Source organism: Onychomys torridus, chromosome 20 (genome assembly GCF_903995425.1).
Source record: "Onychomys torridus chromosome 20, mOncTor1.1, whole genome shotgun sequence".
Classification (NCBI taxonomy): domain Eukaryota; kingdom Metazoa; phylum Chordata; class Mammalia; order Rodentia; family Cricetidae; genus Onychomys; species Onychomys torridus.
The window spans coordinates 8,305,331-8,322,138 of NC_050462.1; the positions used below are offsets into that span (position 1 = coordinate 8,305,331).

General features: G+C 41.3%; 1 protein-coding gene across 3 annotated transcripts in view; it reads left to right on the plus strand.

The window, feature by feature from the left end:
• Igf1 (insulin like growth factor 1) overlaps nucleotides 1-16,808 on the plus strand; it is a 71,349-nt gene that overhangs the window by 4,717 nt on the left and 49,824 nt on the right. For all 3 annotated transcript variants that reach the window (XM_036170169.1, XM_036170170.1, XM_036170171.1), the window contains exon 2: nucleotides 762-918. In XM_036170169.1, coding sequence (XP_036026062.1) covers nucleotides 762-918 — 157 coding nt within the window. The remainder of the gene's footprint in view (nucleotides 1-761; nucleotides 919-16,808) is intronic.

A 16,808-nucleotide genomic window follows, 5' to 3' on the forward strand; every position in this document is an offset into this window, starting at 1 on the left:
TGGTGTTTAAGGAAAAGCACTGGATCTTTCTGTCACTGTGCTATGTGAGAGAAAATTTCATTCCTAAGACCTCATGTTTCTCCTCTCTCTGGATTGCTTGTTTGCTTTCCCATGTGGCAGGGTTAACTGCTGATGTTCTCAGGTGAGCCTCCTGGTCCTCTTCCCCGACTCTTGTTCTCCCTCCCTCCCTCACCCCCTCTCGCCCTCTGAAAAACTGTAATGATATATTTTCACAATTCCTTTCTGGCCACTGTAAAATCTTTGTAATCTATAGGCAAAAGATGATGCCCCAGTTAATTTAATATTTTGATTAATAATAAATATAATTACCTTAAGTACCATATGCAGGTAGCCATGTTGTAGAGCATTTAGATGAAAAGTTTGACTGCAAAACTGAGCAAATTTAACTTGTGATAACTGAGATGTTTTATCAGGTTCTCAGAATTGCAAGGGAATCCCCCACTGAAATAACTGCCATCCTTTGTCACCCAGTAAATGTTTGTAGACCTTTTACCCATTGATTTGTAATAGGAACTCATAAAAACCTCAGGATTTCTGAGAGCAAAGGGGTGAAACATAGGTTGTCTGATGTCAAGACAGGCTCAGACCAGGACCTGCAGGGGCGTTCATGCCACGTTGCTCTTCTAGGCCAGAGAATTTTAATGAGTGATTACAAGGAAATCTGAAGAGTCGGTGCATCCCTGTCCCACCCTGTCTGGACCCAGAAGGATACCTGATCCTCCTTTTTTCCCCTCTGGCAGATAAAAGTACACACCATGCCATCTTCCCATCTCTTCTACCTGGCACTCTGCTTGCTCACCTTCACCAGCTCCACCACAGCTGCACCGGAGACCCTCTGCGGGGCTGAGCTGGTGGACGCTCTTCAGTTCGTGTGTGGACCAAGAGGCTTTTACTTCAGTGAGTAACTCTTCCGCACCCCCTCCCACCACCCTTCTCTGGGCTACTACAGTTCTAAAGTATATGGGTTTGTGGATTTACAACTGCAGGGATTGTGTGAATAACTGAATGACTGGCCATGGCTGATAGCCATCCTCAGGCCAAGATTCCTCCCCTCAAAGTAAGCACAGCATTCAGCAGGGCTTTGGCAGGTTTGGGAGATTCAGGGTGGAATTTTCTTCCTTAAGAGTTTGGCTTTAACTGCTTCCTCGTGGGTCTTCCTCCAGCTTATGGTCTACCCCTATTCTCCTATCCTCGCTAATGAAGAATAGGACAGAACAGGCCTGGAGTACCAGAGGTTTTGTTCTTAGACCTTTGGGAGCATATATAACATTTGGAAGACATGCAGGATTACTTTGAGTGTTCTGTGATCTATAATAAAATGATAAGAATCCCCCACCCCCCAAATTCATGTGAACTTGAGAAATAAATTAAATGAAGAGCAGATTAGATGTCTTCATGGGATTCAAAGTCACTGGGAGTGGACAAAAGGTGATCTTTGCCAAGACATGTTTGTAAATATAGAGGCTTCTTCTAACTGCACACTGGAGTGGCGTACAAAAATGCTCTCCTTGGAAATCGACCTTGATATTTTGTCACTACTGCCCTTTGATGTAGTTCCTCCCTGGGTATTATATCCACCTGGAGAGGACTCTGAAAAATTCAGCATCGCCTATCTTATAAATAGGTCTCAGACAATAAGCAAGTCAACAGTCAGTGGAAAAGAGACAAAGGAGTCAATGTCTGTAAATAACACACACTAACAAGTCAATGGCTATCAAGGCAAGGGATCACTTGAAAACAATCTGCCCCCCACACACATCCATCTCCCAGCACATTATAATGCAGTGGAAAACCAAGAGACATATGTGAACTCTGTACATTTCTTTGGAAGTTTAAAGGGTTCCAAGAAACTGGGGCATGAATCATTCCTCGGGGTTCCTGCACTCACGTGCAGACAGATTACCTCAGTGACCCACCAAGCTTTGCATAGCTCCTGTGTGATGACCATATTCTAAAAGTCTCTCTTGAGGCAGGTGGTAATGGTGGTAGCTGATGGTGGTGGAGGGTGAGGGTGGGGGAGTGGTGTGTGTGTGTGTGTGTGTGTGTGTGTGTGTGTGTGTGTGTGTAAGAATGAGGCAAAAGTTTATGCATACAAGTCTTGAGATAGGCAAAAGAAGTACTAAGGAGACTGGTAATGCTTGTTTACCATGGTTTTAGCAAAATAAAATAAAAAAAAAACAAGTGACAGAGTATCATCAAAGAGTCAAACATGCTTTTAGCTGTTGGAATGGGGAAAATGTCCACTTTGTGCTTCCTGTCAGTCCTTTATTTTAATACATTCACTTAAAATTCTGGCAATGAAATAGTTTCATCTAGTTCTCTGTTGCAGGGTAAATGAATAAATTTATTGGGTGGGTGATTTTTTTTTAATACCAGACTTGCTTCATCTTTAAAAACGTTCTAGAGAAGGTGAACATGACAATGAGTTGCGATCATTCTATAATTTGCTGCCGTCGATCCTGGTTTTCACTTTGAAAAGCATGAGCGGTTCTCACCTCTGGTTCCCAAGGACTTGGTCTTGCCTTGGCAACCACTTGTGCAAGTTCCTTTCATCCAGTTCACTAATCATTTCCAAGCCTGCAAGTGCCCTCTCTTTAGTGCTAGGTGGAATTGTAAAACTCATCATGATGTCCTCCGGGATTTCCATATATGGTCCACGACTACTGGATTCTTCCACGCCTGTGATGTTTGCAGTAGAGAGTGAAAACTCAGACAAGAAATAATGAATCAACACTAGACAACTGACCAATACTTCTATATGTTCACACAGATGCTTGGCAATGAACCCTAACAATGGGAACCAATTTTATTGCACTGAAAAGGTTTTTTCATCTGATCACTATAAGGACCAAATTTTAGTAAATGTGTTTAACTTATACTTAATAACTCAAAATGAAAAGAATCCATATAGCCACTTGATATTTAAAGCAGGAGACTGGTGTGTGTATTTACCATGATTTTGGCAAACTAAAATAAGACAAGTGACAGAATATCATAAAAGAATTCTGGACAAAAAAAATGGCTTTGTGAAACATGTGCCAATCCTGTCATGAAGAGTATTTCATTCTTTTTTTAAACTCATATTATGCCTTATAGACATCCAAGATCTAAGCTAAATCCCCTGCCTGCCTCTGTTCCTTAAGCACAAAGGTATTTTTGATAGCTTTGTGTTCAACCCCACAACTCTTTCTACCTGAGAAAAGCCGGTTCTTTTCAATTGGTTTAGTTTACTTCAGAACACTGGGGGAACATCTGCTGGGCAGTAGCAGAAGGTACAACCAAGATGCCCACAGATAAATGAGAGACTGACCTTGCCTTTAGAGCAAGAGTCTAGACAAAGGTTAGGAAAAACTGTGTATCATATGCTGTAGGAGAAAAGAACCTTGGGAGAAAAGTATATATTCTTAATGCTTTCCCTAAATATTTCATCTCACATATGGCATGTCTTTACAAAGCTCTGCCCTCTGAGTGAACCCCTTAAAGGCCATAGCTATTTATTTTTGAAGATCGGGGTCAAGTTCAATGTCTGATATAGTAGTTGCTGGTATTTATAAATTTGAACTGGCAAGACTGAATCCAAGTAAACATAATAGAACTGCTTCTGTGGGACCCTCATAGTAAGGACCACGACGAATTATGACTGCCAAATATTTGGGGACATGCTTCTCAACTCATGCCTACCCAGGTTTTTGAAGGAACTGTTTTGCTTCCCCCACTGAATGTGTGTACACCAACAAGAACTTAGAAGCTGTACTTTGGCCATCCCCAAGCTACACTGATGCTCTGTTTTGTTCCTGAGCCAATTATTCTTAGAGGCATTAACTGTTGTCAACAGATTTTACTGCATTTCCTTTCCATCCCCTGAGATCTACTGTGTGTGGCAAAGTCAGCCCTAAGCATTTACAGTCATCAAAGCACCTTCCAAAGGGAAGCACTCTCCACATGGCTGTCCCTCCAGGACCCTTACTGAGTTTTCCTCTTATTTCCAAAGTTTGTTTGTCGTGTCCATACCATTTTATTTTAACCTGTTTCAACTAGACTTTGAAAGTATATATTTCTCTTAATAGTGGAAGGAAGTGTCTGATCTGGGGTTGATATCTAAACATCTGAAAGAAATTTGCCTCCATCTTTATTTTTTGGATAATACAAAATACTTAACGAGGAGGGGTTTTGAGTCCTTTTAGAATTGTTCTAAGTAAGTTTTTTATTTGTTTTTTGTTTGTTTGTTTGTTAATTCTTGCTTTGTGTAGACTGACCAAATTTTGCAAATGAGTATGTATTCCCCTCTAGCCCAAGTTCTGTGGGAGCGCAGCAGACACAACCTTCTGGATGATGGTGTGTGTGAATATCTTCCAGCAGAAGTAGAACAGTTGATCCAAAATTAATGCAGCTTCCTCAGACATTTTACAAAATGAAGGACCCAAGGAAGAGCTAATTACGGATTCTTCCCCATGTACCATAGACAGTGTGTGTCAATCAGGCTTATGCGGTCTTGGTCCTGTGAGGAGTGGGGTGCCATTGTGGAGGTGAAAGCTCAGTAGGCAAGAGCTCTGTATTAACTCACCCATGTGCTGGAACACACACAGAAGAGGTCCATTATAACTTTGTTTTGTCTGAAGCACACCAATGGGTAAAACAAAACGGGAAAAGTTAAGCTTGCCATAGGTATAACTTTTGACAACTTTGGTGATCATAACCATTTTAAGATGCTGTTTGGGAACTTCTGGAATTTTTCCCCTTTGAGGTATTTAAGAAGTTGACAGGCAACCAACCATCTTGAATGGTTTCAATTAAGAACAACCAGAAGAAAGAGAGATTCTGGGGTCCTTTTTAGTTTAAGAGTCTATAAACAGTCCCTTAAATAAACTGTATATGCTTGACCTCGGGCAGTCTTGGGGGAAGGGGAAGTAAATCAATTAGAAAAGAAAGTTGGAAACCCTTTCAGTTACCCAGATTTATGGCTTTAGTAAAACATCCCTATAATGCATGCTTATTAAGAACAGATCTGGATAAACCAATGACGACATCCTTCATGTGTTAAAGCATACTGTATTTAAAGAGTTGAAGTGAACCTTTGCAGTTAGCTTCATTGTTATCGATTGCACAAGCCTTCCTAGGTTTGGGTTATTATTATGAACTCAGCCTTCTTTCCTTTGATATACAGAGCCCAGAGCTGTCAATCATTATTTGTATGACTTTGGCCAGCATTTAAACTTCCTGGGCTGAAATGTCCTTGTCTATAAAGCAAGGGGGTTTTGTTAAAGGTAAATGACTTTTAACTTTAATGGACGACCTCTAGATTGCAAGCAACAAGCATTCATGCTATTGAAGAAAGGAGAAACCTGGATTTAACTAGTGACCGAGGAACATTTAGCTTCTTTTGTCTTCTTGACATCATTTCGGTTGGTCCCCAAAGGTAGGCGATCCACTCACTTCAAGAAATGAGAGCCAGCTGCTCTGCTATATTTTAATTTGGGCTTTTGGTCTCCAAGGACAGAACAGAAACTCAGACATGGCCACAAACTCCCAGGTCGTAAGCCTGAGGTTATCATTTCTCTTTGTTACCAAGGACCGTCTGATGATTGCACTTCCACATTGCCTCAACTTTCAGAAGCAATGAGGAAGTCTGCTCATTAGCAATGAAGAGGACTCTATGAATCTACCCAAAGCCTTTTGGCAGCCTGTTAGATACAGTCTGTCCAACGGAAGAAGAATGGAGTATTAAAAAGACACATAGTGACCACTAGCTTTGCGTTTGGGCCAGTGTGGACTCTGAGCTCCATCCATATGCATTTCTTTACACAGCATCCATCTGGGGATGCCAGGCATGCATTTGTGTGAGTGCTGGTCCACGTTAGGGGTGAGTGCGGTCACTGCCTGTGGAAAAACTATTCTCTTTGAAATTGATACATATGGAATTGACCTTATAACCTTGCCCTTATTTTTACTTGGAGCTAATAGGCCACAGATATGGTTTGAAAAAAAAATGGCATTGGGCTTTTATCTTGACCCACAAATGCTTGCTACTACTTTTTAAAATAGACCCAAGAAGACTCATCTTTGGAACTAAGAAAATGATGGTTTCTGTGTGATATTAGAAAACAGTTTTCAATTTTATGGCATGTTAATATTGGATAAGACTACCTTCTCCTGGATGGAGTACTATAAACAGGAGAATGAAGGGTTCAAGGGCAAAAATGTTGGCCTCATTTGACGAAAATCCAGGGTTGAGCTTTAGCTCCGCAACTTACTCTAGGAGACCTTGAGAAAGCTCCTTAACCGCACTGTGCCTCAGTTTCTTCATTTGTAAAATGGGACCTCCTTATGGTGTTAATATTAGGGTTAAATGAGCTAATAGATCATAATCTTAGTTTTGAATGGTGGCTTGGCACATAGCGGTACCACCCTCACTAGCTAGTGCATTTATTTTACTCCCTCCTTTGACTCAGTTGCAGAATCCACTGTGAAAAGTAAGATCTCTGAAAAGTCTAGTTAGCTCTGCACTCACATTTTTTTCCACTTTGGGGCAGCTGATAACATTATTGGTAGTAACAGTTATGGGAATCATCTTAGTATTGATGAAAAGAAAAATTATTTGCTTGCACTCCATTTACTTTTTCAAAATCCATTTGCTCTTCCATTTTGTCTCTATCCCCAATCCAACAGGCAAAGATGATTATTGCATTAGACAAATAAGGAGTGGAAGATGTGGGCTGTGGAAAAACTCAGCAGGTCACATTGTCACGCAAGTACACAGATGTGAAGCCAGATGTGGTAGCACAAGCCTACAGTCCTAGTGTTCTAATAAGGAGATGTGCGAAGCAGAGATGGGGAAAGCCCTAGATGCTTGCAGTCCAGCTGGTCTGACATGGACAGTGGCAAGAGACCCCTCCCACCCAGCTTCAAACAAGGTGGGAGGGTGGAAGGCAGGGACTCAAACCCATGGCTGGCCTCTGACCTCCACACATATGTTATGGCATGCACACTTGTACTCACACACAGAATAGGCACAACACACACACACACACACACACACACACACACACACACACACACACACACACGCATGCACACTCAAAATGAAAGGCATGGAGATTTTGAAACTTGATGGATCAAAAAACCAGACCTGCATCTTCTTGTCTCTATGCAATATGCTCATTTGGTCCCTTGCACAGTTTTGTAGTCTAGGGAAATGCTCCCCAAATTACAGACATCCTCTGGAAAATAAGGAGTAAGGGCCTTGGTAGAAAGCAGCTGGTTTTCAACATTTTCTTGAAATGAGGCCTGGGAGGCGAGGTTCCATGTAATGAACCTGCAGTTTACCCCTGGGACCATTGAGAAAATACCAGTGGGATTTCCTCAGAGTGAAAAGGAAAAGGTTCCTTTGATTAGAGATAACAAGTGTACAAGAAATTTCGCAGGGCTCCCTCAGACAGTACATGGCCCCTTTCCTGTGAGCACCAGGAAGCCTTACCTATCACTCACTGGTTGCATTTTCTTCCTCCTCCATCAGAAAACCTCAAATGTTTCATTTCTTGAAGCTTTTAGTTTGGAAGATTTTTCTTTCACAATGAATTACCAAAAGGCTATTTAGTTGGACCAAATATCTCTTGTGGGATACTGGGAAAGTGGCGGCAAAAGTTATGAAGTACTATGATGCATGGTGGGAGCCTTACAGAGGTGGGATGGAACACACAATCTCTATCTGTGCACAATAGGCTGTTAGAGACCATGGTATCAGAAGGTCTCACTTCAACAGTGGCGGTAAACATGTTACATCCAAGAGAGAGACTGAGCATTGTATGGCTTCAGTGTTCTTCCAACTACCTTGTCCAGACACCATATGCCATGCCAGCAACCCTAATGTACTCCATCTCTCCAGAAGCCTTCCTTTGGATTTCAAAGCTCACAGCAAAGAATCAGATACACTGAAAACATGCACAATGTCTCTCCCAAGGAGATTCTCTAATTGTCCTCAATAACAGACCACAAAGGCTTTGATCTCACATGTAGCCAGATGTCTTTGACAACCGTGGTGGCAAGCTATCCTGTTTGCACTAAGCTGTTACCCTGGCACCATTCCATCCCACACCTTTCTTTGAATCTTCGTGAGCTCTTACATCCCAAAGAATTATTTTGGTTGCCTGCAAAGTTCAAACCTCTTATTAACTGTTAGACCAAGGAGATGACATTGCAGAATTTTGTTTGTCTTTATCTATATGTGAGATCATGTTTAAAACATAGCAAAGAGCTGTTATTTGACATGCAATTCCCTAACTGTAGCAAGTTATATGCCTAGTTAATGCATTGTTTAGTCTCACATTGGCTAGGGCCATTTAAAGAGGCACTTGGCAAGCTCTGGGTTTCATTCTTGGCATAACTGCTCCTTTTAGCTTTCCACTGAACTTTAGATACCAAGAGAAACCCTTCGCTTGCTTTACATCTGGCATATTGCTTTATGTAATTCACCAGACGCTCTGCACGTGGCCCTCTGGATTTGTCCTAAGGTAATGAATGGCTTTGCAATATTTGGTCAGCAGAAGTGGAGACACAAAGAGAAGTTGCGCAACCCAGAAGAGACCACACAGTCTTTAAATTAAAACCTTTTGCTTTAAATGTTCAGGCACTCTGCAAGAATAGTGATTTCCATTTCAAAAGAAAAAAAACTTACGCTGAAATCCCAGGAAGATACTTAAGAACCTGATAATTGATCAAATATATGTACTTCTGTGTTTTAAAGCTACCTGATTAGTGAAAGGAAAGAATATGAAACCCTGCTACAAGCTTAGAAACCTTTGAAAATAATCTTATCAACATCAAAACAGAAACACAGAGGGACGTGCTGTATTCAAGGTCACATAGCTAATGAGTGGCGGTAGGAGGCATGTTGATTCCGTTCTTTTCTGACCCCAATGCAGCTTTCCTCCAGGTGACAGCAATTAATCATGCCTATGTGAAATTACCTGGTAACTTAAAACGACCCAGGGAGGCATAAAATCAAGTTCATCCAAACGAACAGTCCCAGGCAGCCCCTTCATTCTAATAAACTCACCTGAGAGTTAACAATGTGTTCCCTTGTTGCAGAAGTATTCATAAATTAAAGCCAGCCCCTGCCTGTCTGGATCTATGGTGTACAATGCCTTCAGATGTGCTTTGGGCATTGAAGTCTACCTAAGGTTGTAATTTAGATTATTATTGTATAGTATGATATTCTGATCCTCTGGCTACTCTCTCCAAGGTCAACGTTGGTTGAATGACTTAGCTTAGCAAAGCTGCATTCCTGGAAAATCTGAAATAGCCTGATGAGTTGTAGGATCAGTTGTCAGTTTTGTTGGTTTTTTGTTTGTTTGTTTGTTTTAGATTTCCCTGTCTCATGCAAAAAAAAAAAATTTACACCTTATTTCTTTTCAGACTCTCAAGCAAATACTCTATGAATCCCTAACTGGTTTTCTTCTTTGTTTGTGGTCTTTCTGGGGTGCCAGGAAAGGCTATCTGAGGGGCATGTTTAAGCTAAAGTTTGGCTACACTGTGTAAGAGCTGTCAGACAACTCTGTTTCTGGGAAGATGGCCTGCCTCTGTGCCGTTTCCCCTGATGAAATGGGTCTTTCACCAGAAGCAAGCAGTTTAGAAAGACTGTGCGGAGCCAGACACATGGAGCCAGCTCCTGGCTATCCACGAAACTGGGCGAAGGAGCACAAGAGTTAGAACTCTGGGGTACACGGATTAGGGAACCCTGAGGACATCCTTTCTTCCTCCTCCCTGCCTCTTTATAAACCTTCCTTTTCTTGGGAATGTTATTAGCAATAGGAGTTTCAACTGCAGGCCTCCTGAAGTTTGGGGTCTGGTAACTTCTGCTGAAGGAGAGGCCTGTCCAGTGCATTTCAGTAGGTTCAGTGAAATACAATTGGCTCCTACCAATGTCAGGAGTCCCATCATCCCAGTTGTAATGGACTCAAGTTACTCCAGATACTGCCTAACATATTTGGGGAGCAAAACTACCCCCAATTCCGAATGACTAGACTATAAAAACTCTAGGAGAGAAACAACTAACAAAATGGAGGAAAACCATGTATAAAATTAGAAATAACACACCACCTAGGAAGCCTTCCTAAGTGACGGGATTATGGACTCGGTCCTTAGTTACTGGGTCAGGAACTGATGCCTGGAGTAAGCAATGGGAAGACGCAGTGGAATTTTGAAAACTTTTCTGTGGAAACATACAGCTCTTTCTGTGTGCTATCTGAAATCATTTGCAGGCTTTCCTTCTTGTCTTGTAGCCATAGAACTCATTCATCTTTGGTGAGAGAAGTAAGAGCAAAATGCAGTGGTCACCACAAGGCTGTGGGCTTGAGAAGTGAGACTGAGGTCCCCTGAAGCCAGAGTAAAGGAAGCTGCAGGCAGAGCCAAGTCACCTCTGTGACTGTGACTTCCTTTCTTAGACTGCTAATAAATAAACTCTCTATTCTTCACTAGGAAAAGGCCTAGTTCTAAGTAAATGGCCATTTTTTTCTCTGCCTTTGTGATGCCTTTCCTAAATATCACCAGACTCATTTTATTGTTCAGAAAACCAGCAGTCCCACGTTGTTTGAGTCTGACCCAAATTACCTACTGAACAGCTCTGTGTTCTTGGGGTACTCACTCTGATCTTGAGTCTCACATTCCTCATCATAAAATGTGAATCAAAATATTATTTCTTGGAACTGTTCTGAGAGGCAGCCACAGAAGGGCTTTGGGAGCTGAAGGGACTATCTTTCACTCTTAAAAAGACTGGATGAGACACCTGGCCTTCTGTCTTTACTCATGGCCGACAATTCAGTTCAATGGCTTGATTTCAGTAAAGCTTTCTGCAATAATTACAATCTAGAAAAGTTAATGCAGTCATGTATTTTCCTCTAACTTCTTAATTAAAGATAACAGCATGCCAGTGTCTCCTTCTCACTCATCTCCTTGTACTTAGAAAGACCACTTGGTGACAGTTTTATTTTCTCTTGTTGGAAGAACGAGAGGAAGCCTCTTATGTTACCACACAGAGGCTGCTGAGTTCGTCCACTAAGAGGTGGCCAGGTCATCACTAAAGTAGCGCACATAGGCAAAAGATGTCTGTTCCCTGGAGTCAGCTATTAGTGAACCCTGCTTAGCCTCAAAACAGAGTGGTCAGCAGAGGAGATTTATTTCCAGGCTGAAAAATATCTTTCTCCCTCATGTTGCCCAAAACTAGAGTGTTTTTTTTTTTTTAAATCATTGTCTGATTTAGACAATGATTTAAGAAGCAGCTTTTATTTAAAGCCTGGCTTTGATGCAATAAAAAGTATGAGTTTTATTACCATATAGACCAGTAACAAGGTGTTTTTCTTTCTCAGGGGATTTATAGCCAGTCATGCCTAGAGACACAGATTTGATATAGTGAAACCCTTCGGAAGCACACAATGAAGTATTGGTTACAATTGCTATTGGATTTCTATCCTATTTTACACCACACTTGGAAAACCAGGAATTAAACTCCCATAGATACGTTTTCTGTCCTTCACAGTAGCCATTATGGAACACTTAAGAAAATTCCTGATTTGATATTGAAAAAGTCATTCTAAAATCTATTTCCTTCTTCCCATTCCCAGAATAAGTACTTTGCTTTCCACTGGTAACTGCTGTCATTGTGAATCTGAGACCGAGAGAATAAAAGTTAAGTCTCCAGGTCTACTTGAGGTGTCCACTCTGAATTTTCCCTCACAACTGAAAACTCAGTTCAACACTAAGCCAATGGGAACTTTTCAGAGGCTACCAGACCGTCATTAGGATGCCTCACCACTTTGGAAACTTTTACTCCATTCTTCTCTCCTATTCTTCTCAGGTTTTTTTTTTTTTTATAAAGAAGCCATTCTAGACCAGGGAAGTGATGAACCCCTGGCATAGAATCCAGAAGGTAGATAATGCAGCTGGAGGCCCTACCCTCAGAAAACACCACAATACAATTCTATTTACCCAAGCAGAGCTGAAGAATTGGAGAGCTATAAAGAGTCACAGGCAGCAGTCGGATCCAGAGAACCAGGAATCAGGTCCTAAAGCAAACCAGTGGGGAGCCAGAAGTGCAGTTTAGTCACCCACATTCGGTCCTGAGAACTCCTGAACAAGCAGGCACGTTCAATGTAACCTTGGAAAACTCACATACAATAGTCCTGGTGACCACAGTTCAAGTCCTCACAATGAACTGTTACGTCACATTTGCAGCTTTGTGGATGAGAATACTCACTGAAAACTCCAGGCCCTTCCTCATTCAGAAAACCTTTCTCCCAACTTCTACCATTCAACTTCATTAAGTGTGTGACTATAATACACTACAGATATCTTCATAAACCTTTGAAATTTGATAGATTGGAGGGTTCAGAAAGAAAGGGAAAAGGTTAAAGGGTAACTTTTTTCTGAGTCAGTTTAATGTGAAGGTACATCAGCTAGCTTGCTAGTAGAAGCTACCCAAAGCAAAGAGTGTATAGACACATTCGCTGCATTCCTGACTTGCCAGTCTTCCATGAAGGTCTTCCGTGAAGGAGCTTAAATTTCCCTATGTATTTTGAGTCTTATATTTATTTCCGTTAAAGTCTCCAGTTGTTCATAGGCTTATTTTGTTTGGCAGAAGGTAATGTTGATTCACATAATGAAGAAATTTGAAGGCAAAGCTACTGAAAATGGATCTAATTTCTCAGGGTAATTTGGGAGCGAGAAATTGATAATTTGTCTCCTTTTTTCCTGGTTTCATCAGCTGCCATACTGCCAAACATTTGTTCCATATGGATGCTTTGCTATTCCTGAAACACATCATATCTCTTAACTACAACTCTATCTAGTATGGTAGAAGGATAAAGCTCCAGTTGTCCCATTTTCTTGGCTGGACACCCTCCATGAATGGCTACTGAATGGAAGAAACAGGATCAAATGGAAACCATTTTCAGCATGTTCCAACCATTTCACTGTGAGTTTGTCAAGCACAGCAAATGTTCCTTATTATAAGGATGACTATATTTTCAGCACACATACAAATGCTAGTAACTTATACCTTAGAGTTCCACTCTCTTAGTTTGGGTGTAGAGATAGCTTTGTGTGCCCAGGGATTCTTTCTTTTCTGCTGTTCCTTACCTCTAAGTATGGAACAAATGCTTAGAGATAATGTTTTAGATAACCAATGCTATAGTCACACAGTAGGCTTCCCTTATGGCTGATTTTGAAGGCCCTAAACTTGTAGGAATCTCAAGGCTTTGAAAAGTATTAGTACCCTAAGTCTGGTTGGCATTCCTATAGGCTCATCATGATAATGCTTTGCATGAAATTATGGAAATTTATTTTAATATATAAGCCACAGGCCAGGAACTATGTTGGAGCACTGTGACAGACAAGCAAGCTAAAGACAGAAACGGGCTTATTTCTAGCTGGTTCTGAAGCAAGCACATGCCACTTGGACCCTTAAAGTCACTGGATGGATGACTGGTTTCAAGATAAATGACTTTGGTCCTCTCACATAAGAAAATGGCAATAATAAAGAATAGGGAGCTCTATTCCTTGGGGGGGGGTTGGTGAAGATGTGATCAATAGATATAGAAAGTATTTTATAACAAGAAACAATCTCTTGTTTACATCAGGTCAAGTGTGCTTGGTTGGCACATGCTCTTAAAGGTGCGGAAGGTGGATCTGGAGTCAGGATGCTCAAAATACCCTGGAAGATTATTAGAGATGCAGGATCAGGGGCTGCTAGCACCCTAAAAGACCTCAAGTCCACATGATAGCCAGATACACTGGTGGACTGTATGCACACTGAAGTCTGGGGTGACCTGTTCTAGAAAATAATTGGTGGCCCTCATTCCAGAAGAAAGAGAATAGAAACTAAGCAAGCTCACTTTTACTGAAACTGGTAATGATGTTGAGATCTACCCTGTTTGTGGTCCAATATGCAAGGCAAGGCAGCAGTATCTAGCCCCGACTCCCTCTAGTCAGTGGAGCTTTTCTACAGAGGAAACACAGAAATGCTCTAACGATAACCTTGTGGCCTGATTTTCTGTGAACTAGAAATTGGAGCTCCCAATTGCTGTGGCTGCAATTTTCAAATCTGTCACCAGGGCCAGGACCTCAGCTCCAGACCTTAAGATCTTGCCAGCTGCTTTTCCAATAGTCACAGTTTTCAAAATTAGCCCAGCAACAAAGCTGCATATACATGCATTTATACATATATAACATGGCTATTTACATGTGTATATTACATAAAATTGTATTGAGTGCAAAACCATCATGGCTCCTATTTCAGTATAAGAGAAACAAAAATGAGAATAATGTATTCCAGTCACCAATCAGAAATCAAAGGATAAACTTTAAAACTGTGTTGTAAGCACTCTTCTCTCATTAACTTTTGCTTGTTACTTTAATAAAAACATACAGAGGTTAGATTCCAGCAATCACCAGTTTAACTGCAGAACCATCCACTGAGCATCAGCTACATTACAAATGGTATCCAGGGGAAGATGAAACCTGCCTTGACAGTTTAGCCCTCTTGCACAAGGACCCCTTAAATATCAATTTTACAACCCAACAATCACATGTCAATGCTTCTTCTATTTCTGATTCCATCTCTTTACTCAAGAATGTCCCCTGTTTAGCCACATACTGGTGACAAAAGGGTTAAGTTAGCACAACAGGTACACTCACAGACTTTGCAAGCACATGTCACAAGATGCCAGTTGCCACTCATAACCCACCTGACCATCACCCACATACGTGAAATGTTTTAAAAATAGTCTCTTGAAAAATCGGGTGACATAGTAGGGCAGGGCCTGATTTCCTGAGTGGCATCCCTTGTCTGGACCCTTCAATGAATGGATTGTGACCCTAGCATTGACCACAGTGTCCTTGGAGGATTGCTTCATTCATTTATATACCCATCTGCCATTAGCCTGCTGTTTCTGCTTGTGATACTCAAGATCTCTTTGTCTGGTAACTATCCACTTTCCTCTCACTTAATCCATCACACATTTATTATCTTCGTACCACCACTCATCTAACCTCTGCTGACTCATAGGAATACCACACAGACTTCATCTTTGCACAACTCCACAGCTCTCCCCCAGACATACCAGAGGTACAAATCATCCAGGATTTGTAAAATATCAGACTCTCCTGATTAGAAGAAGAACCCAAGTCTGAATACCAAACATTGAATAATTTAGAGATCATCAAAGGGATGTTCCTTCAAGAGCAAGTGGAGAATTTGGCCAGTGGCTGTGTCAAGCAGAAAAAGCCAGGTTCCCAGCCAATGCGGCGGATGGTTTATGCAATCCCCCAGCATGTTTAGGACAGTGCAGAGCATCCAACCCAACTCTTTAGACAAAGCAAGCTGTAGCATTATAGTTTGTTTTGTACCAAGATCCAGAACAGCTGTTACCAATTCACTGGAATATTGCACATGTGAACCTCCATCCAGTCTCTTCGCTATTCAGAGCCTCCAGTTCACTGGAATATTGCACATGTGAACCTCCATCCAGTCTCTTCGCTATTCAGAGCCTCCAGTTCACTGGAATATTGCACATGTGAACCTCCATCCAGTCTCTTCCCTATTCAGAGCCTCCTCAGCACTCACCAAAGCGATTGCAACAGCATCCTCAATGATCACTCTGTGTCCAATCTTGCTTGACAACAGGCATCCCACCCAGGAGATTAATCTCTATAAACACTGTTCTAATCACTTTAGTCCTTTCCTAAACAACTTTCCAGTGACCATGCATGGCTAAATAAATTGAGCCCAAATTCCTCAGTTGACAGCAGGGCATGTTAAGGAATGCCACTAGCTGACTTTGTCCAGTTGCGTTTCTTAGTGTTTCCCTACAGCAGCACTCACAAAACAGCAGTCTGCAAGTCATATCCAGTCTTCTCAAGCATTTTTCTTGGCAAAGACAGTGTTTGGATGAAAATGGGAATTATCTGCCGTTATTTATTGAACGACTCTTTTCTTCATATTGTCATGTCCTTTCTGCTTCATCAAAACCTCTGCTCTCTTAACTGTCTTATTCTGGCCCATTTCACTTCTTTATATGACATGCTTCCATCAATGAGTCACTGAATCAATTGACTCATGGAGTCTACAGCCGCCCCCTATATCTTCCAACATCCAACCTACATTACTTGCTACCACACTTTGTTTTTGTGAACTTTCCCCCTGTTCTCTCAAATGTCACCTCCTTTGTAAAATCTTCTAGCAGATGCCAGCTCTCTTTTGAAACAGAAAAGTAATAATATTACTCTAGAAGCCTTTAGATTATGTTCTATTTCATGGTTTTGGTTGGTTGGTTGTGTTTTTTGTTGTTGGTTTTGTTTTGTTTTTGTGAGTGTTTGTGCTTTCTACTCTCTGCTTAGAAAAAGCTTGTTGAAAGTGAAGGCTATTAATTTCTGTAAGAGTTTCCTAGCTCCCTTGTACATGGAAGTCATTGTTATCTATTTTTTCCTTTGGACCCGCAGGGTAGGTTAGTTGTGCATGCCCATAAGAAGGCAGTAACTCTTTTAAAATACAGACATAGCTGGGTTGGATGCTCATTCTGGACTGTTAGGCATTTCAAGTAGAGAGTGAGAAGTGATGTATCAAAACAAAACTGCTGAGGGAATTTAGGTAAGTAGAACATGATTCTTTTTGTTGGAAGTTTGCTATGATCTCCATGTTAAAACACTAGGCCATGCCTCACAAGGAGTAACTTGTTTATAATTATAGGAGTCGGTCCATCCCTTGGGCCCCAGCTGAAAGTTGTATATTGTACCAATGC